General features: G+C 43.0%; 1 protein-coding gene across 12 annotated transcripts in view; it reads left to right on the top strand.

The window, feature by feature from the left end:
* The window catches only part of sv2a (synaptic vesicle glycoprotein 2A), a 114,674-nt gene that overhangs the window by 25,907 nt on the left and 65,128 nt on the right, over positions 1 to 23,639 (top strand). For all 12 annotated transcript variants that reach the window (XR_010001242.1, XR_010001246.1, XR_010001244.1 and 9 more), the window contains exon 3: positions 21,431 to 21,611. Coding sequence is in view for 1 of the 12 variants with exons in the window: in XM_062964952.1 (XP_062821022.1) it covers positions 21,431 to 21,611 (181 nt within the window). In the remaining 11 variants the exon portion in view is untranslated. The remainder of the gene's footprint in view (positions 1 to 21,430; positions 21,612 to 23,639) is intronic.

Genomic DNA, 23,639 nt, shown 5'->3' on the forward strand with positions numbered 1-23,639 from the left:
TCAGCAACCCAACCTTCAAGTCATGAGGCTTTTATCCCCTAGGCCACCGGAGGCTCCTAGTTTAAAGCTAATACAGTAGAGTCTCACTTATCTAAGCTAAACGGGGCGGCAGAAGCTTGGATAAGCGAATATCTTGGATAATAAGGAGGGATTAAGGAAAAGCCTATTAAACGTCAAATTAGGTTATAATTTTACAAACTAAGCACCAAAACATCATGTTTTGCAACAAATTTGAAAGAAAAAGCAGTTCAATACGCAGTAATGTTATGTTGTTATTACTGTATTCACGAATTTAGCACCAAAATATCACAATATATTAAAACACTAGCTGTGCCTGGCCACGCGTTGCTGTGGCAAAGTGGTGGTGGTATTGGTTAAAAATTGTTGTGTAATTTTTATTTGACTTTATTTGCATTTTTAAATTAATTTTATTGTAAGTTATATTTTTATTTATTATATTTTATTATTTTCTTGTATTATTTTTAGTTACTTTCTGTTATTATAGTATTTTATTGTATTAATTTTTAGTGTTTTTTATTTTTTTTATTGGGTTGCTAGGAGACCAAGTTGGAGGAGCTTAGCCTTCTAACTGGCAGCAATTGGATAAAAGCAATTATTCCTCTCTCTCTCTAATTAGGACTTTATTTTTCTTTTCTTTTTGTTGTATCAACCTAGAGGCGTGGATGATGGGTTGTGTTGTCATATTTCGAGGTTGGGGGGCCTGTAGTTTTGTTGTTTTGTGGGTCGCCGTGATGCCATCACTTTTTTATATATATAGATTGACTAAAAAAATGGCTTGGATAATCCAGAAACTTGGATAAGTGAGGCTTGGATGAGTGAGACTCTACTGCAGGGGTCCCCAAACGAAGGCCCGGGGGCCGGATGCGGCCCGTCAAAGCCATTTATCCGGCTCCCACGGCACATGGGCAGAAGGGGGTTGGGCTAAATGACCCAAGGGGTCACTTCTTCTCTTACAATCATTATTATTATTATTATTATTATTATTATTATTATTATTATTATTATTATTATTATTATTAACATTGAGGCTGGATGGCCATATGTCAGGGATGCTTTGCTTGTGCTTTTGGTGCACAGAGGCAGATGGGGGTTGGACTAAATGTCCCAAGGGGTCTCTTTCAACCCTCTTTATTATTATTTTATTATGACACAGCAAACAAGATAGATATGCTGGATTTCATATCACAAAATCACAAGTCAAACACTTCCCAAGTGTCTAGGACTGTGTGATGTATTTTCGGATGATGCATGCAGATCCCAGTAGGGTGGCCTTTTGCAGTTGGCAGATCATAATTTTGTCAATGTCTCTTGTTTCCTAATGCTGGCTGAGATCTTTTGGCACGGCACCCAGTGTGCCCATCACCACTGGGACCACCTGCACTGGTTTCTGCCAGAGTCTTTGAAGTTCAATCTTATTTTATTATTATTATTACTAGCTGTGCCCGGCCACGCGTTGCTGTGGCGAAGTCTGGTAGTATGGGAAATAAAGTATTGAGGAATTGGTGGTAGTTAAGGTAAAGGGTCCCCTGGGCTGAGTGGGTTGCTAGGGGACCAAGTGAACAGAGCTTAGCCTTCTAACTGGCAGTAATTGGATAAAAACAATTATTCTTCTCCCTCTAATTAGGACTTTATTTTTCTTTTCTTTTTGTTGTATCAACCTAGAGGCATGGATGAGGGGTTGTGCTGTCAATTTTCGAGGTTGTGGGGTGTTTACTTTTGTTGTTTTGTCCGCTGCCGTGATGCCATCACTCTTTTATATATATAGATTACTATTAACATTGAGGTTGGGTAGTCATCCATCAGGGGTGCTTTGCTTGTGCTTTCGGTGCACAAAGGCAGAAGGGGATTCGACTCAATGGGCCAAAGGTCTCTTCCAACCCTCTTTTTTATTGTTGTTGTTGTTGTTGTTATTATTATTATTATTATTATTTTATTGCTCAGTGACCAACTATAGTCCGGCCCTCCAACGGTCCGAAGGATCGTGAACTGGCCCCCTGTTTAAAAAGTTTGGGGACCCCTGCTCTACTGTAATAATAATAATACAGCAGCAATAACATAAGAATAAATATGGCATAAATTTGCTTGTAGGAGCCCTATCCTCCTCTCTCAATCTTCTGTGGGTTGGACTAGATGTCCTCTGAGGATCCCTTTCTGTTCTAATTCAGTGTTTTCCTTTGGGTCGAATAAGATGCCCCCAGGGCCCATTCCAACTCCAAAGACCCTATGATTCTATCTTTTCATCTACGGGTTGGACTAGATGCCCTCCATCTTTAGGCCTCGGTCTCCCCTTCGGCGTGCGCAGAGGTCCTTCCTCCTCGCGCCATCGTATTTTTAGAAGGGTTTCGGGCCCGAACAAAAGGCCCAGCTGTGCGTTTGGAGAAGTGCCTTGATTTCCCCGACGTGTGGGCCTGTGCGCGGACGTGTGTCTCGTTTTCTCCCCGTCCTGATTCTCGCTGGCGGCAAAAGCGTGGCTGCTGCCCACGACAGGTGGTGACTCATCCCTCTCGCTTTGCTCAGGCGCAACGACGACGGCGGCGACGTGTCAGGCTTCGCTGCGCATCACTGTGCGGCCCGGCTTATCTCTGCACTCCACATCGGCGCCCGACCCACTGTGGCGAAAGCGCTTAAGCAGAATTAAAATCCTCCCTGTCAAAGGGAAACCAAGGAGGGGGCGTCTTTGCCCTTTTCCCCCCCCCCCTTTTAGCTGTGGGTCTGGGAACGAGGAGGAACATGCGGGGGCGGATGTGCGGCTGGGGTCTTTCGAGGTGACACTCTGCGCACTGCGGCAAAAGCCGGCTCCGCTCTGGCACAGCGGGACCCCCACGTTTGGGGAATCTCTCCTCTCTTTCGAACAAGGAAAAATAGGCCTTTCTGGTTTGGGTTGCACATATGCCTTGAATTGGAAGAGGCACCAAGAGGCCATCCAGTCTGACCCAATTCTTACGGTACTTAGAAGATCCCTCACTGTCCGAATATGATGCCCTTCCAAGTGTAGTGTCTTGGCGGTGGGTCTGTAGGTGGCCGTGGAGTCCTATTCTTGACCCTCGTGTTCTTCCGCAGTGACGACATCCATTTCTATTATCTACCGTGTTTCCCCAAAAATAAGACAGTGTCTTATATTAATTTTTGCTCCCAAAGATGCGCTAGGTCTTATTTTCAGGGGATGTCTTATTTTTCCATGAAGAAGAATTCACATTTATTGTTGAACAAAAAAATGAACATTTATTATATACCATACAGTAGTTGTTATCACAAACCAGCATAACCAGACAAACTGTGAATCCTATCAAGAATTTCTTGTTACTACCAATATTTCCATGTACAACACTCTATGGTACTTACATTTAGCGATCCTGCATGCTCTAGTGTTCTGTTCGATGGGCATGCTTCCAAACAAAAGCTTTGCTAGGTCTTACTTTCGGGGGAGGCCTTATATTTAGCAATTCAGCAAAACCTCTACTAGGTCTTATTTTTTGGGGATGTCTTATTTTAGGGGAAACAGGGTATCTATATACAGTAGAGTCTCGCTTATCCAACATTCTGGATTATCCAACGCAATTTTGTAATCAATGTTTGCAATACATGGTGATATTTTGGTGCTAAATTCGTAAATACAGTAATTACTACATAGCCTTACTGTGTATTTAACTACTTTTTCTGTCAAATTTGTTGTTAAACATGATGCTTTGGTGCTTAATTTGTAAAATAATAACCTAATTTGATGTTTACTAGGCTTTTCCTTAATCCCTCCTTATTATCCAACATATTCACTTATCCAACGTTCTGTCGGCCCGTTTATGTTGGATAAGTGAGACTCTACTGTATATAAAAGAGTGATGGCATCAGGGCAGCGGACAAAACAACAAAACTACAGGCCCCCCAACCTCGAAATTTGACAACACAACCCATCATTCACGCCTCTAGGTTGATACAACAAAAAGAAAAGAAAAATAAAGTCCTAATTAGGGAGAGATGAATAATTGTTTTTATCCAATTGCGGCCAGTTACAAGGCTAAGTTCCGCCCTAAGGTTAGCAGATACCCCTAAGGATCATCCAGTTCAACTTCCTTATGTCATGCAGGAGGACACAATCCAATCACTCCTGACAGATGGCCATCCAATATCTGCACAATAATAATACACATCGAATCATAGCATCAGACAGTTAGGAGACACCCCTAAAGGCCATCCAGCCCAACCCAATTCTGCCATGCAGGACACAAGCCAAGCACTCCCAACAGATAGCCACCCAGCCTCTCAATACTAATACTAATGATAATAAAAATAATAACATCATCATACAATCCTAAGGTTTGGAGTGACCCCTAAGGATCATCCAGATCAACTTCCTTCTACCATGCAGGAGGGCACACTCCAAGCACTCCTGACAGATGGCCATCCAGCCTCTACATAATGATGATGAAGATAATGACGACGATGATAATAATAATAGAAGCATATAATCCAAGAGTTTGGAGAGACCCCAAAGGGCCATCCAGCCCAACCCTTTCTACTATGCAGCAGGACACAATCCAAGCATTCACAACACATGGACAACGTATAAATACTATACAATACTACACAGGGACATAGACCCCCTCTACCCTCACCACTTTCACAGTACACAAACAACCAAATGCTTACTAAACATAAAGACAACCATACAACAGACATTCAATACCACCACTACCTCAACAATACCTCAACAATTTCTCACCAACACCACCAGACAACGCCACAGCAACGCGTGGCCGGGCACAGCTAGTTACTGTATATACTCGAGTATAAGCCTAGTTTTTCAGCCCTTTTTTAAGACTGATTAAAGCCCCCCCCCCTCGGCTTATACTCAGGTGAGGGACCTGGTTGGCTTATATTTGGGTCAGCTTATACTCGAGAATATGTGGTACATTTATTATTTTTCTGTATTATTATTGGTATTATTACATTTATTATTTTTTCCTATTATTATTGGTATTATTACATTTATTATTTTACTCTATTATTATTACATTTGGAGCCCCGGTGGCGCAGTGTGTTAAAGCGCTGAGCTGCTGAACTTGCAGACCAAAAGGTGCCAGGTTCAAATCCCGGGAGCGGCTTGAGCGCCCGCTGTTAGCCCCAGCTCCTACCAACCTAGCAGTTCGAAAACATGCCAATGTGAGTAGATCAATAGGTACCGCTCCGGCGGGAAGGTAACGTCGCTCCATGCAGTCATGCCTGTGGCCACATGACCTTGGAGGTGTCTATGGACAACGCCGGCTCTTGGGCTTAGAAATGAAGATGGGCACCAAGCCCCAGAGTCGGTCACGACTGGACTTAATGTCAGGGGAAAACCTTTACCTTTTTATTATTACATTTATTATTTTACTCTATTATTATTACATTTGGAGCCCCGGTGGCGCAGTGTGTTAAAGCGCTGAGCTGCTAAACTTGCAGACTGAAAGGTGCCAGGTTCAAATCCCGGGAGCGGCTTGAGCGCCCGCTGTTAGCCCCATCTCCTACCAACCTAGCAGTTCAAAAACATGCCAATGTGAGTAGATCAATAGGTACCGCTCTGGCGGGAAGGTAACATCACTCCATGCAGTCATGCCTGTGGCCACATGACCTTGGAGGTGTCTACGGACAACGCCGGCTCTTGGGCTTAGAAATGGAGATGAGCACCAAGCCCCAGAGTCAGTCACGACTGGACTTAATGTCAGGGGAAACCTTTACCTTTTTATTATCACATTTATTATTGTACTGTATTATTGTTGCTACTATCACATTTATTGCACTCTATTTTTATTATTATTATTAATAATACATTTATTATTTCACTCTGATATTATTATTATTACATTTATTATTCTACTCTATTTATTATTACTTGTATTATTTTCCTATATTTGTTATTATTTTTACATGTTTAATTTTACTCTATTATTATTAAAAGGATACATAAGCACATTGACATTGAAGAAGATGAGAATAATGATTTAATCAGAGTTGGACAGTCTTATCTTAAATTAGAGCTTGATGTAAATATTCAAAAACATTTAACCTACTGATGCCTCAATTAATGTAATTTTATTGGTATCTATTTTTATTTCTGAAATTTACCACTCTCGGCTTATACTTGAGTCAATGATTTCCCAGTTTTTTTGTGGTAAAATTAGGTTCCTCGGCTTATATTTGGGTTGGCTTATATTTGAGTATATACGGTATCTATATGTATTACTGAGCCCCTGGTGGCGCAGTGGGTTAAACTGCTGAGCTGCTGAAATTGCAGACCGAAAGGTCACAGGTTTGAATCCAGGGAGCGGAGTGAGCGCCTGCTGCTAACCTAGGTAAAGGTAAAGGTTTCCCCTGACGTTAAGTCCAGTCGTGACCGACTCTATGGGTCGGTGCTCATCTCCATTTCTAAGCCGAAGAGCCGGCGTTATCCATAGACACCTCCAGGTCATGTGGCCAGCAGTTTGAAAACATGCAAATGTGAGTAGATCAATAGGTACTGCTCCGGCAGTAAGGTCACAGCACTCCATGCAGTCATGCCAGTGGGCACATGACCTTGGAGGTGTCTACGGACAACGCTGGCTCTTCGGCTTAGATATGGAGATGGGCACCAACCCCCAGAGTCGGACACAATTGGACAATTGTCTTGGCGGTGGGCACATAGATGACTGTAGAGCCCTATTCTTGACCCGCATGTTCTTTTGCAGTGAGGACATGGTTTTCTATTATCTAGAGATGTGCGCACAAATTTTCCCATCGTTTTCCTTCGTGCTATCGTTTCGTTCTGACCTTTTGTCTACACGAAATGAATGACAACATTTTCGTAGGAAACGAGAGGCGAGACGGAAATGAAAGCCGCAGAGTCGTTGTGCTTGCTTTCGTTGTCCTTTCGTTTCGGCTCCGTAACAATAAGCAGGTACTGACAGAGCACTGCTTCCCCATGTGTACCAATGGGTGTTAATAATATCATTAATATTAATAACGATGGCTACTCTGGGACTCTAAACTGAGTCTGGGAGAGGAGTGCCTCCCCATTACATCTGATGTGAGCCAATGGGTCTTAGTAATATTATTAATAATAATATATCTATATCTGTAACAATAGCTACTCTGGGACCCTAAGCTGAGTCTGGGAGAGTAGTGCCTCCCTACTACATCTGATGTGAGCCAATTGGTCTTCATAATAATAATAATAATAATAATAATAATAGCTACTCTGGGACTCTAAACTGACTCTGAGAGAGTAGTCCTTCCCCATTACATCTGATGTGAGCCAATGGGTCTTAATAATAATATTAATAATAATAATAATAATAATAATAATAATAATAATAATAATAATATATTAAGTACAGTAGCTACTCTGGGACTCTAAGCTGAGTCTGGGAGAGTAGTGCCTCCCAAACGTTCCTTGACAAAATTGAAGGAAAAGCTGATCAGGAGAAGACCTGGCTCTGGCTCACGAATGGGATCCTGAAGAAGGAGACAGAAGGCCTGATCCTTGCAGCCCAGGAGCAAGACATCAGGACAAAGGCAGTTGAGGCCAAGGCCGTTCCAAAAGATCTCAGCTGCCATTTGGAAACAATAGACATTGACAAAATCACGATCTGCCAACTGCAAAAGGCCACCCTACTGGGATCTGCGCGCATCATCCGAAAATACATCACACAGTCCTAGACACTTGGGAAGTGTTCGACTTGTGATTTTGTGATATGAAATCCAGCATGTCTATCTTGTTTGCTGTGACATCTAACTATATATATATAAAAGAGTGATGGCATCACGGCGACTCACAAAACAACAAAAGTACAGGCCCCCCAACCTCGAAATTTGACAACACAACCCATCATCCACGCCTCAAGGTTGATACAACAAAAAGAAAAGAAAAATAAAGTCCTAATTAGAGGGAGAGCAATAATTTTTTTTATCCAATTGCTGCCAGTTTAGAGGGCTAATCTCTGCCCACTTGGTTGCCTAGCAACCAAGGGACAGCCAGGGTTCAGTTAGGGGACAGGCACAGTTAGGCCTCACTGAGGCTTCTTCCACAGATTATCTAATTTGCACTGGATTATATGGCAGTGTAGACTCAAGGCCCTTCCACACAGCTATATAACCCATTTAGAATCTTATATTATCTGCTTTGCACTGGATTATCTTGACTCCGCACGACCATATAATCCACTTCAGTGTGCATTTTATACAGCTGTGAAGAAGGGCCCTCAGATAATCCAGTTCTGAGCAGATAATATAAGATTAGAAATATGCAGTAGAGTCTCACTTATCCAACGTAAACAGGCCGGCAGGATAAGTGAATATGTTGGATAATAAGAAGGGATTCAGGAAAAGCTGATTAAACATCAAATTAGGTAATCGTTATACAAATTAAGCACCAAAACATCATATTATACAACAAATTTGACAGAAAAAGTAGTTCCATGTGCAGTAATGCTATGTAGTATTTACAGTAGAGTCTCACTTATCCAACACTTGCTTATCCAACATTCTGGATTATCCAACACATTTTTGTAGTCAATGTTTTCAATACATCGTGATATTTTGGTGCTAAATTCGTAAATACAGTAATTACAACATAACATTACTGTGCATTGAACTACTTTTTCTGCCAAATTTGTTGTCTAACATGATGTTTTGGTGCTTCATTTGTAAAATCATAACCTAATTTGATGTTTAATAGGCTTTTCCTTAATGCCTCTTTATTATCCAACATATTCGCTTATCCAATATTCTGCCAGCCCGTTTATGTTGGATACTTATGTGAGACTCTACTGTACTGTATTTACAAATTTACCACTAAAATATCACAATGAATTTAAAACACTGACTACAAAAACATTGATTATGAAAAGGCAGACTGCGTTGGATAATCCAGAACATTGTATAAGGAATGTTGGATAAGTGAGATTCTTCTTTAATATGAAATAATTACTGGGATAGAATAATGCAGAACAATATAATCTCTAAAACCAGGACAGTAAATAAACAGGGGAATTCCACACAGGAAACAATCAGGGCCAGCTAACACCTCCCAACAAAGTATTCCCATCATCAAAGTCTGGCAAATCCTCCGTTTTCTCGGGGCCACAGACAGTAGAAGCACATAAAATATCGCAAACAACACCACTCTGAAAACAAGGGAATTCCAGACAGGAAACAATCAGGGCCAGCTAACACCTCGCAACAAAAAAATCACTCGGGGAGGAAACAGCCATGCTTTAAAGCTGCAAGGCCATTACATCCTAATCATTTTTCCTAATTGCAGCATTTATACTTGCCTCCAACAGACAAAAAAAAAATCCACCAGAAATATTGTATATTCACAACCTTTAGGAAATAATATCCCCTGATGGTGTAGCGTGTTAAAGCGCTGAGCTGCTGAACTTCTGGACCGAAAGGCCGCAGGTTTGAATTGGGGGAGCGGAGAGAGCCCCCACTGTTAGCCCCAGCTTCTGCCAACCCAGAGGTTCAAAAACATGCAAATGTGAGTGCATCAATAGGTACTGCTCCGGCGGGAAGGTAACGCCGCTCCATGCAGTCATCCCACATGACCTTGGAGGAGTCTACGGACAACGCCGGCTTTTTGGCTTAGAAATGGAGATGAGCACCAACCCCCAGAATCAGACATGACTGGACTTAACGTCAGGGGAAAACGTTTACCCTTTACCTTAACTACCACCAATTCCTCAATACTTTATTTCCCATACCACTATACTTTGCCACAGCAACGCGTGGCCGGGCACAGCTAGTAATAAAATAATAATAATAATAATAATAATAATAATAATAATAATAATAATAATTGTGCGGTTTTCTGGCATTGTGTATTTCTGCCGCTTCTGTGACTGTTCATTTGGGTTTTGATGATTCCGTAGCCCACTTGTCGATGGATGTCCAGAATCAGCAGCATCCACCGCGGTCCTTTTTATCCTGGGCGACGACCGAGCCAGTATAGACTTCGTTTGGGTTTGATTCTCCATAATGCTAATGGGTTAGGTGCTCTTGGTTGTGCTCCTCAGCTGAGGCCTCTCTGGCTTGGTTGGACCTGCCAGTAGTTACACTACCGCCAGCACAGCCCTCAGTCATCATTGGAGCAGCTAAGCCCCCCCACCACGTCAAGGTGGCACCTGTGGGGGGGCTGACAGCTGGCACAACAAAACACTGCATGGAAAGTTCCTTGACAAAATTGAAGGAAAAGCTGATAAGGAGAAGACCTGGCTCTGGCTCACGAATGGGACCCTGAAGAAGGAGACAGAAGGCCTGATCCTTACAGCCCAGGAGCAAGACATCAGGACAAAGGCCATTCAGGCCAAGATCGAAAAATCAGCTGATGACCCAAAATGCAGACTGTGCAAGGAAACCGACGAAACCATTGATCATATCCTCAGCTGCTGTAAGAAAATCGCACAGACAGACTACAAACAGAGGCACAACTATGTGGCCCAAATGATTCATTGGAACTTATGCCTCAAGTACCACCTCCCAGCAGCAAAGAACTGGTGGGATCACAAACCAGCAAAGGTCGTGGAAAATGAACATGCAAAGATACTGTGGGACTTCCAAATCCAGACTGACAAAGTTCTGGAACACAACACACCAGACATCACAGTTGTGGAAAAGAACAAGGTTTGGATCATTGATGTTGCCATCCCAGGTGACAGTCGCATAGATGAAAAACAACAGGAAAAACTCAGCCGCTATCAGGACCTCAAGATTGAACTTCAAAGACTCTGGCAGAAACCAGTGCAGGTGGTCCTGGTGGTGATGGGCACACTGGGTGCCGTGCCAAAAGATCTCAGCCGGCATTTGGAAACAATAGACATTGACAAAATCACCATCTGCCAACTGCAAAAACCCTACTGGGATCTGCACGCATCATCAAAAAATACATCACACAGTCCTAGACACTTGGGAAGTGTTCGACTTGTGGTTTTGCGAAACGAAATCCAGCATATCTATCTTGTTTGCTGTGCCATACAACATCGTTGTGTTGATAATAATAATAATAATAATAATAAGAAGAAGAAGTTGGATAGCCATCTGTCAGGCAGAGTTTGATTGTGCTTTTCCTGCACGAATGCAGTAGGGGTTGGACTAGATGGCCCATGTGGTCTGTGGTTGTTGTTGTCGAGGCTGGATGGCCATCTGTTGGGGTTGCTTTGATGGTGCTCTTCCTGCATGGCAGGGGGTTGGACTAGATGGCCTCTGGAGTCCCTTCCAATGCTATGATACGTCACTCCCTTTGGATTTTGTGCCAGAGCCAGGTGCAGATCCTCTTTGCAGCCCTTTTATTTCTCTCTCTCTAGCAATGGCCTGCTTCAGCTGGCCCTCTGCCTTGGCTTTCACACCCCATCAGACAGAATCAAAAAGGGGGAGACGAAGGGTTTCAGGGCAGCAGGGATTTCTCCAGCCTCTCCAGCTCTGTCTCCCTTTTCTCTCCCCATCCATCCCTGCCCTCCTTTGCCGTGCCGTGGCTAAGCCAAATGCCATTTGCAATCAGCATCATTGAAGGGAAGGAAAGAAAGAGAGACAAGAGGCAAACCGTGACTCATCCGGATGCAGAGCAGACTCGGTGGGTGGCTGGAAACGCTTCCCAGGAGGCAAGGGTGCCCTGAATCTGTGCCACTACCGTAGCCTTGTTTTGCACCTCTGGAGTTATCATCGAATTGGAAGGGATCCCCAAAGGTCATCCAGCCCAACCTCCTTCTCCCAGGAAGGGAGACACAATCCAAACCCTCCCGACAGATGGCCACCCAGTCCCACTTTAGAACCTTCACTACATAGTAGTAGTAGTAGTACAGTAGAGTCTCACTTATCCAAGCTAAACGGGCCAGCAGAAGCTTGGATAAGCGAATCCCTTGGATCAGGGGTCCCCAAACTAAGGCCCGGGGGCCGGATGAGGCCCTCCTAGGTCATTTACCTGGCCCCCGCCCTCAGTTTTATAATATACTAGCTGTGCCCGGCCACGCGTTGCTGTGGCGAAGTATGGTGATGTGGGAAATAAAGTATTGAGGAATTGGTGGTAGTTAAGGTAAAAGGTTCCCTGGGCTGAGTGAGTTGCTAGGAGACCAAGTGAGCGGAGCTTAGCCTTCTAACTGGCAGCAATTGGATAAAAACAATTATTCCTCTCTCTCTAATTACGACTTTATTTTTCTTTTCTTTTTGTTGTATCAACCTGGAGGCATGGATGATGGGTTGTGTTGTCAAATTTCGAGGTTGTGGGGTATTTACTTTTGTTGTTTTGTCCGCTGCCGTGATGCCATCACTCTTTTATATACAGTAGAGTCTCACTTATCCAACATAAACGGGCCGGCAGAATGTTGGATAAGCGAATATGTTGGATAATAAGGAGGCATTAAGGAAAAGCCTATTAAACATCAAATTAGGTTATGATTTTACAAATTAAGCACCAAAACATCATGTTAGACAACAAATTTGGCAGAAAAAGTAGTTCAATACGCAGTAATGCTATGTAGTAATTACTGTATTTACGAATTTAGCACCAAAATATCAGGACATATTGAAAACATTGACTCCAAAAATGCGTTGGATAATCCAGAATGTTGGATAAGCGAGTGTTGGATAAGTGAGACTCTACTGTATATAGATTTTTATATCATTTTAAATAATATAATATATAATATTATATATACATATAATATTGATAAAATATTATAATGTTATACTATATAATATTAATAATACCATATAATAATATTAATTATATGATATTTATTACATATAATATTACCGTATAGTGGTATAGTTCAATATAGTAATATATAATGCTAATATTGTGCTATGCTACTAATATAATATATTGTATGTACATACAGCTGCTCTGAGTCCCCTTCGGGGTTAGAAGGGTGGGATATAAATGTAATAAATAAATGTAGTAAATGAATAAGTAAATAATTTTGGAATTAGGCTCGCCCAAAGTCTGAAATGACTTGAAGGCACACAACAACAACAATCCTAATTAACCTGACTATCTCATTGGCCAGAAGCAGGCCCACACTTCCTATTGAAATCCTGATAGGTTTATGTTGTTTACAATTGTTTTCATTTTTTAAACATTGTATTGTTCTTTCATTGTTGTTGTTGCTGTTTTGCACTACAAATAAGACATGTGCAGTGTGCATAGGAATTTGTTCGGGTTTTTTTCCAAATGATAATTCGGCCCCTCCACAGTCTGAAGGATTGTGGACCGGCCCTTTGCTTTAAAAGTTTGAGGACCCCTGCCTTGGATAATAATGAGGGATTAAGGAAAAGCCTATTAAACATCAAATTAGGTTATGATTTTAGAAATTACTAGCTGTGCCCGGCCACGCGTTGCTGTGGCAAAGTGGTGGTGGTATTGGTTAAAAGTTGTTGTGGAATTTTTATTTGACGTTATTTGTATTCTTTTAATTAATTTTATTGTAACTTATCTTTTTTATTTATTATATTTTATTATTTTGTTGTATTATTTTTAGTTATTTAGTTATTATTATATTTTATTGTATTAATTTTTTTAGTGTTTTTAATTGTATTATTTGTATTTATTTTATTTTTTATTCTTTTATTAACACTGGGCTGAGTGGGTTGCTAGGAGACCAAGTGGGCAGAGCTTAGAGCCTTCTAAGTGGCAGAAGCTGGGGCTAACAGTGGGGGCTCTCTCCTCTCCCTCAATTCAAACCTGCGACCTTTTAGTAATGATAGTAATAATAATGACTTTGGTAATACACACTGCTTCACTTCCTTCTCAGTGTGGAAGAGGCCTAAGTGAGGCCTAACTCTGCCTGTCCCCTGGGCTAAGTGGGTTGCTAGGAGACCAAGTGGGCGGAGCTTAGCCTTCTAACTGGTAGCAATTGGATAAAAACAATTATTTCCCTCCCTCTAATTAGGACTTTATTTTTGTTTGCTTTTTGTTGTATCAACCTAGAGGCGTGGATGATGGGTTGTGTTGTCAAATTTCGAGGTTGGGGGGCCTGTAGTTTTGTTGTTTTGTGGGTCGCTGTGATGCCATCACTCTTTTATATATATAGATATAGAAGAACCAAAACATCATGTTATACAACAAATTTGACAGAAAAAGTAGTTCAATACACAGTAATGTAATGTTGTAATTACTGTATTTACAAATTTAGCACCAAAATATCACGATATATTGAAAACATTGACTACAAAAATGGCTTGGATTATCCAGAACCTTGGATAAGCGAGTGTTGGATAAGTGAGACTCTACTGTAATAACAATGTCTTGACGGTAAGATATGTTTGACAGTAGAACATGCTGCTTGGGAGTCTGGTGGGGACTCCTTTGGCCATCTGTCAGGAGGGCTTTAATGGTGTCTTCTACAAGACAAGAATAGGGTTGGACTGGATGACCTTTTGGGTCCCTTCCAATTGTGTGAATCTGTGTGACTCTCCTAAGTCCTGGGAGATTGGTGGAGTCTCCTTTGGAGCAGAGCCTGGATGGCCATCTGTTGGGAGGGCTTTGATGGTGCCCTACAAGGCAGAATAAGGTTGGACTGGATGGCCTTTGGGGTTCCTTCCAATTGTGTGAATCTGTGTGGCTCTCCTAAGTCTTTGGAGTCTGGTGGAGTCTCCTTTGGAGCAGAGGCTGGATGGCCATCTGTTGGGAGGGCTTTAATGGTCCCCTACAAGGCAGAATGGGGTTGGGATGGATGGCCTGTGTGAAGCTATGTGACTCTCCTAAGTCATGGGAGTCTGGTGGGGTCTCCTTTGGAGCAGAGGCTGGATGGTCATCTGTTGGGAGGGCTTTAATGGTGCCCTACAAGTCAGAATAAGGTCGGACTGGATGACCTTTGAGGTTCCTTCCAATTGTGTGAATCTGTGTGACTGTCCTAAGTCCTGGGAGTCTGGTGGAGTGGAGCAGAAGCTGGGTGGCCATCTGTTGGGAAGGCTTTAATGGTGCCCTATAAGGCAGAATGGGTTTGGACTGGATGGCCTGTGTGAAGCTATGTGACTCTCCTAAGTCCTGGGAGTCTGGTGAAGTCTCCTTTGGAGCAGAGGCTGGATGGGGCCATCTGTTGGGAGAGCTTTAATGGTACCCTACAAGGCAGAATGGGGTTGGACTGGATGGTCTTTGGATTTCCTTCCAACTCTGTGAATCTTTGTGACTGTCCTAAGTCCTGGGAGTCTGGTGGAGTGGAGCAGAGGCTGGATGGCCATCTGTTGGGAGGGCTTTAATGGCTCCCTACAAAAGCAGAATGGGGTTGAACTGGATGGTCTGTGTAAATCTATGTGACTCTCCTAAGTCCTGGGAGTCTGGTGGAGTCTCCTTTGGAGCATAGGCTGGATGGCCATATGTTAGGAGGGCTTTGATGGTGTCCTACAAGTCAGGATGGGGCTGGACTGGATGGCCTGTGTGAAGCTATGTGACTCTCCTAAGTCCTGGGAGTCTGGTGGAGTCTCCTTTGGAGCAGAGGCTGGATGGCCATCTGTTGGGAGGGCTTTAATGGTGCCCTACAAGGCAGAATAAGGTTGGACTGGATGACCTTTGGGATCCCTTCCAACTCTAGTATGTTCTATATGGGATTTCCAAGATAGTTTTTCTGTGAAATGGATTCCAAGGTACTTAAATTCCTGGCATTGTTCAATTTGGTGACCCCTGATGGTCCATCTGTGTTGAGAGTGTCTTCTTCCAAACACCATTACTTTTGTTTTATTATAGTTGATATTCAGCTTTTCTTCAGAACAATAAGTGCCAAGCTTAGAAAGCAATCTTCTCAGCCCAATTTGGGTAAGTGAGATTAGAACCATGTCATCAGCATACAATAGAATGGAAATTTTCTTGGATTCTACTGTGGGTGGAAAAACTTCTGGCCCTGAGAGTGCAGGTATTATGTCATTCAGATATAGATTAAAGAGTGCTGGTGCCAGTAGACATCCTTGTTTTACTCCTTTATTTGTATGGATGGGGTCAGTTAATGAGCCAGAGATACCAACTCTTATTCTAGCCGTGGTGTTAGTATAAAGTGCCTTGATTAAAAACAGAAGGCGCTTAACCATGCTGGTGTTGGCCAGTTTATGCCACAACAGGTTTCTATCGATAGAATCAAAAGCTGCTGCTAAGTCTACAAATAAATGTTTGGTAGGTCCAGCAATGGCTTGTTGGGCTAAAAAATACAAGGTCAGACACTGGTCGATTGTACTTTGTCCTTTTCTGAAACCAGCCTGTCCCAACCTTCCAACTCTATGATTCTATGTGACTCTCTTATTCACACAATGAGAGAGAATCCGAACCCGTGTCTCCAGAATCCAGGAAATCAAAGGAAACCTTTCTCTCTCGTCTTTTCCGGCCGTGCCAGGCCTTGTCATTTTGCGTTGCCTGCGATGGCGCTCTAAATTGATATGGAAGGCAGGACAAAAATAGCTTTTGGCTCCTGGCGGTGCTGCTGCTGCTGCTGCTGCTGCTTCCGTGTGCCGTGACCGTCCGTGTGTTCCCTTCTCTTCCTCCAGCCACAGCTCCCTCCATCCGTCCATTCGGACACACAAACATTCACATTTTTCAATGCCGCGAGTCACTTTGTGTCTCGAGAGAGAGAGGATGGATTCGTAGTGTTGAAAGAGATCCCAAGGACTATCCATTCCAACCCTATTCTGCCATAGACACAATCCAAGCCTTCCCAACAGATAGCCATCAGGTCTCTGATTAAAAACCTCCAGGGAAGGAGACTCCACTGGACTCCTAAGCAGTAGCACATTGTACTGTCAAACAACTCATACCATCAGGAAGTTCTTCCTAATGGATAAAAGCTGCATGTAATAATAATAATAATAATAATAATAATAATAATAATAATACTAAACAAAAAAACTCATGACCGTTCATCATTCACTGCATCCTCGCAGTGATGTTGACCGGCTATATCTGCCTAAAAGATCAGGGGGCAGAGGACTCTTACAAGTCAAACAAGCAGTCAAAGAAGAAGAACATGCCCTGGCAGAAGATGGAAAGCAAAGTGAAGAACCTGCTTTGATTGAAGTAAAAAATCAGAAACTCCTCAAAGCACAGCAGACAAAAAACCAGTACAAGAAAACCGCACTACAAACTAGAGCTGACAGCTGGCACAACAAAACACTGCATGGAAAGTTCCTTGACAAAATTGAAGGAAAAGCTGATAAGGAGAAGACCTGGCTCTGGCTCACGAATGGGACCCTGAAGAAGGAGACAGAAGGCCTGATCCTTGCAGCCCAGGAGCAAGACATCAGAACAAAGGCCATTCAGGCCAAGATCGAAAAATCAGCTGATGACCCAAAATGCAGACTGTGCAAGGAAACCGCCGAAACCATTGATCACATCCTCAGCTGCTGTAAGAAAATTGCACAGACAGACTACAAACAGAGGCACAACTATGTAGCCCAAATGATTCATTGGAACTTATGCCTCAAGTACCACCTCCCAGCAGAAAAGAACTGGTGGGATCACAAACCTGCAAAAGTATTGGAAAATGAGCACACAAAGATACTGTGGGACTTCCGAATCCAGACTGACAAAGTTCTGGAACACAACACACCAGACATCACAGTTGTGGAAAAGAAAAAGGTTTGGATCCTTGATGTTGCCATCCCAGGTGACAGTCGCATTGACGAAAAACAACAGGAAAAACTCACCCGCTGTCAGGACCTCAAGATTGAACTACAAAGACTCTGGCAGAAACCAGTGCAGGTGGTCCCAGTAGTGATGGGCACACTGGGTGCCGTGCCAAAAGATCCTGGCCGGCATTTGGAAACAATAAACATTGACAAAATTACGATCTGCCAGCTGCAAAAGGCCACCCTACTGGGATCTGCACGCATCATCCGAAAATACATCACACAGTCCTAGACACTTGGGAAGTGTTTGACTTGTGATGTTGTGATACGAAATCCAGCATATCTATCTTGTTTGCTGTGTCATAATAAAATAATAATGATGATGCTATGGACTTGTCAACATCAGAAGAGGAATTTTCCAGGGAGATTCATTGTCCCCTCTGCTTTTCATTATTGCCATGATCCCTCTGTCAACAATCTTACAAAAAACAAATCTCGGCTACCAAACATCTAAGAATTCTCACAAAATTTCGCATCTGATGTACATGGATGACCTGAAGCTGTATGGGAAAACGGAAACTGAAATCCAGTCTCTGACTAACACTGTCCGAATTTTTAGCGCTGATATCAGCATGGAGTTTGGTTTGGACAAATGTTCGACAGTGGCATTGAAGAAGGGAAAAATCATGGAAAGTGAGGGCATAAATATGCCCAATGGCCAAACAATAAAGTGTCACCAGCCAGAGGCCTATAAATATCTGGGCATATTACAGCTGGACAACATCAAGCATGAACATATGAAAACGGTGGTCAGCAAAGAATACACTCAAAGGGTCAGAAAAATTCTCAAAAGCAAGCTCAATGGAGGCAACACCATCAAGGCCATAAACACCTGGGCCATACCTGTCATAAGATATACTGCTGGCATTATAAACTGGACACAGGTGGAACTGGACAATTTGGACAGAAAAACAAGAAAACTCATGACCATTCATCATTCACTGCATCCTCACAGTGATGTTGACTGGCTATATCTGCCTAGAAGATCAGGGGGCAGAGGACTCTTGCAAGTAAAACAAGCAGTCAAAGAAGAAGAACATGCCCTGGCAGAAGATGGAAAGCAAAGTGAAGAACCTGCTTTGATTGAAGTCAAAAATCAGAAACTCCTCAAAGCACAGCAGACAAAAAACCAGTACAAGAAAACCGCACTACAAACTAGAGCTGACAGCTGGCACAACAAAGCATTGCATGGAAAGTTCCTTAACAAAATTGAAGGAAAAGCTGACAAGGAGAAGACACATTGATGGACCAGAAATGTGGGCGTCCTTTCCTTCTGGCCAAAAGATTTGAACACATTGGTGGACTGGAAACCTTTGGACCACAAACTCAGACATCCTTTCTCTCTGGCCTCTAGATCTGGAGCAGTGATTTCTTTGAGAGAAGGAAACCAGGGCCTTTGAGCGCATTGGTGGGCCCAATTTCCATGCCACGCTCAGCCGGAGCTGAAATTTCGGGGCAAGGTTGGGGGTGCCGTCTTCGAATGCCGCACTGCAGTCTTGCAGCGGCCGCAAAAATTCGCAACGCCTTCCGTTCTGGAGGAGGAGAAGGAGAGGAGTTGGAGGACAATGCAACGGAGGCCACTAATCCCCGGCGCACCAAAACTCTCTGGCGTGCCGCAGGGCATCTTTGCCCCGCTTCCTGGCAAATCCGCTGCATCTGTTGGCCTCCTTGAATTGGCCTGATCTTCGGTGGCCTAATCCCCGGATTAGAGAGTCCGGAAAGCGAGCAGCGAAAGCCCGGCTCTGTCTTTGTCGCTGAAGGGATTAAGGCACCGGCCGACTCAATCGGTGCTGTTTTCCCGACCTCCCCGCGTGCCCAGGCTTTGCCGCATGCTCACAGTGTTAAGCGCAATGCCGCAACCAGGGCTGGGTTGCGTTACTGTGCAAAACCATTCCTGTCCTCCAATGCTGAGCCTCCCGCGCACTGCATCACCACTTCCCCAATCTGCCTCTGGGATTCCTTCTCAAGACTCACATCTCCTTGCTTTTTACGTATTGTAGAACATTCAAGGATTTCAATGATAGAGCAGAACATATTGGGTATCCCGTTTGGACTACTGTAATGCGCCCAACCTGGGGCCGCCCTTGGAAGCAGTTCGGAAACTCCAGCAGTTTCAGGGTCCCATTTACACTGACCGTTTGATGGAGTTTGGAGACATCAGACACCTAGAAAAGCGTGATAAAGCAGAACATATTAGGTATCCTGTTTGGACTACTGTAATGCGCCCAACCTGGGGCCGCCCTTGGAAGCAGTTCGGAAACTCCAGCAGTTTCAGGGTCCCATTTACACTGACCGTTTTATGGAGTTTGGAGACATCAGACACCTAGAAAAGCGTGATAAAGCAGAACATATTAGGTATCCTGTTTGGACTACTGTAATGCGCCCAACCTGGGGCCGCCCTTGGAAGCAGTTCGGAAACTCCAGCAGTTTCAGGGTCCCATTTACACTGACCGTTTTATGGAGTTTGGAGACATCAGACACCTAGAAAAGCGTGATAAAGCAGAACATATTAGGTATCCTGTTTGGACTACTGTAATGCGCCCAACCTGGGGCCGCCCTTGGAAGCGGTTTGGAAACTCCAGCAGTTTCAGTGTCCCATTTACACTGACCGTTTTATGGAGTTTGGAGACATCAGACACCTAGAAAAGCATGATAAAGCAGAACATATTGGGTATCCCTTTTGGACTACTGTAATGCGTCCTATCTGGGGCTGCCCTTGGATGCGGTTCGGAAACTCCAGCAGTTTCAGGGTCCCATTTACACTGACCGTTTGATGGAGTTTGGAGACATCAGACACCTAGAAAAGCATGATAAAGCAGAACATATTGGGTATCCCTTTTGGACTACTGTAATGCGTCCTATCTGGGGCTGCCCTTGGATGCGGTTCGGAAACTCCAGCAGTTTCAGGGTCCCATTTACACTGACCGTTTGATGGAGTTTGGAGACATCAGACACCTAGAAAAGCGTGATAAAGCAGAACATATTAGGTATCCTGTTTGGACTACTGTAATGCGCCCAACCTGGGGCCGCCCTTGGAAGCAGTTCGGAAATTCCAGCAGTTTCAGTGTCCCATTTACACTGACCGTTTTATGGAGTTTGGAGACATCAGACACCAAGAAAAGCGTGATAAAGCAGAACATATTGGGTATCCCTTTTGGACTGCTGTAATGAGCCCAACCTCGGGCCGCCCTTGGAAGCGGTTTGGAAACTCCAGCAATTTTAGGGTTCCATTTACACTGACCGTTTGATGGAGTTTGAAGAAATCAGACACCTAGAAAAGTGTGATAGAGCAGAACATATTGGGTATCCCGTCTGGACTACTATAATGCTTTGTATCTAGGGCTGCCCTTGGAAGCGGTTCGGAAACTCCAGCAGTATCAGGGCCCGATTTACACTGACCGTTTGATGGAGTTTGAAGAAATCAGACACCTAGAAAAGCGTGATAGAGCACAAGATATTGGACTTTTTGGACTACTGTAATGCATCCTATCTGGGGCCGCCTTTGGAAGCTGTTCACAAACTCCAGCCACATTTACACTGACCGTACAATGCAGTTTAAAAATAACAGTTGGTTTTCAGGACTTCCAAGCAATGGGCAAACTTGGGCCCTCCAGGTGTTTTGGACTTCAACTCCCACAATTCCTAACAGCCTACCGGCTGTTAGGAATTGTGGGAGTTGAAGTCCAAAACACCTGGAGGGCCCAAGTTTGCCCGTACCTGGTTTAGATCCAAAAGGAGATGTTTTGACATTGTGCTGACTTTTCAATCCCCTCCTTTCTCGTTCCTTTTCTTACTCCAGGTCTCATCGTCTACCTGGGGATGATGGTCGGCGCTTTCTTTTGGGGCAGCCTGGCGGACCGGCTGGGCCGGCGGCAATGCCTCCTGATGGCCCTCTCCGTCAACAGCGTCTTCGCCTTCTTCTCCTCCTTCGTCCAGGGATACGGCACGTTCCTCTTCTGCCGCCTCCTCTCCGGTGTCGGGTACGAATCCTGAGAGATCCATCCATCCATGTCATTGACACTTGTTAGTTGTGGGTGCTGGGATTTATAGTTCACCGGCAAACGGGCATCCACGCTGTCGAATGGATGCTCCACTCTAAAGCTCCCACTCTAAACTCCCACGACTCGGCTGTCGTTCGGCGAGAAGGTTTCCAACTTTGTGAAACTACAACTCCCAGGACACCGTACCATTGAGCCATATTATTATTATTATTATTATTATTATTATTATTATTATTATTATTATTATTACTAGCTGTGCCCGGCCACGCGTTGCTGTGGCAAAGTGGTGGTGGTATTGGTTAAAAATTGTTGTGTAATTTTTATTTGACGTTATTTGTATTTTTTAATTAATTTTATTGTAAGTTATCTTTTTATGTATTATATTTTATTATTTTCTTGTATTATTTTTAGTTATTTTCTGTTATTATAGTATTTTATTGTATTAATCTTTTAGTGTTTAAAATTATTTTTTAGTGTTTTTTATTATTTTTTATTGGGTTGCTAGGAGACCAAGTTGGAGGAGCGTAGCCTTCTAACTGGCAGCAATTGGATAAAAGCAACTATTCCTCTCCCTCTAATTAGGACTTTATTTTTCTTTTCTTTTTGTTGTATCAACCTAGAGGCATGGATGATGGGTTGTGTTGTCAAATTTCGAGGTTGGGGGGCCTGTAGTTTTGTTGTTTTGTCGGTCGCCGTGATGCCATCACTCTTTTATATATATAGATTATTATTATCATCATCATCATCATCATCATCATTATTATTATTGTTTCCCTTCTGCCTCCATGAGGACTAGGGACTTAACTTTGGTTCCAAGTACCTTTTAAACTAGCTGTTATGTGCAAAAGGATTCTAGGAGCCATATTATTATTATTATTATTATTATTATTATTATTATTATTATTATTATTATTATCATCATCATTGTTTCCCTTCTGCCTCCATGAAGGACTAGGGACTTAACTTTGGTTCCAAGTATCTTTTAAACTAGCCGCTTTGTGCGAAAGGATTCTAGAAGCCATATTATTATTATTATTATTATTATTATTATTATTATTATTATTATTATTATTATTATTATCATTGTTTCCCTTCTGCCTCCATGAGGACTAGGGACTTAACTTTGGTTCCAAGTACCTTTTAAACTAGCTGTTATGTGCAAAAGGATTCTAGGAGCCATATTATTATTATTATTATTATTATTATTATTATCATCATCATTGTTTCCCTTCTGCCTCCATGAAGGACTAGGGACTTAACTTTGGTTCCAAGTATCTTTTAAACTAGCCGCTTTGTGCGAAAGGATTCTAGGAGCCATATTATTATTATTATTATTATTATTATTATTATTATTATTATTATTATTATTATCATTGTTTCCCTTCTGCCTCCATGAGGACTAGGGACTTAACTTTGGTTCCAAGTACCTTTTAAACTAGCCGATATGTGCGGAAGGATTCTAGGAGCCATATTATTATTATTATTATTATTATTATTATTATTATTATTATTATTATTATTTTATTACTAGCTGTGCCCGGCCACGCGTTGCTGTGGCGAAGTCTGGTGTTCTGGGAAATAAAGTATTGAGGAATTGGTGGTAGTTAAGGTAAAGGGTAAACGTTTTCCCCTGACATTAAGCCCAGTCATGTATGATTCTGGGGGTTGGTGCTCATCTCCATTTCTAAGCCAAAAAGCCGGCGTTGTCCGTAGACTCCTCCAAGGTCATGTGGGATGACTGCATGGAGCGGCGTTACCTTCCCGCCGGAGCAGTACCTATTGATGCACTCACATATGCATGTTTTTGAACTTCTGGGTTGGCAGAAGCTGGGGCTAACAGTGGGGGCTCTCTCTGCTCCCCCAATTCAAACCTGTGGCCTTTCGGTCCAGAAGTTCAGCAGCTCAGCGCTTTAACACGCTGCGCCATCAGGGGATATTATTTCCTAAAGGTTGTGAATATACAATATTTCTGATTGGTTTTTTTTGTTTGTTGGAGGCAAGTATGAA

Source organism: Anolis carolinensis, unplaced genomic scaffold (assembly GCF_035594765.1).
Source record: "Anolis carolinensis isolate JA03-04 unplaced genomic scaffold, rAnoCar3.1.pri scaffold_14, whole genome shotgun sequence".
Lineage (NCBI taxonomy): Eukaryota > Metazoa > Chordata > Lepidosauria > Squamata > Dactyloidae > Anolis > Anolis carolinensis.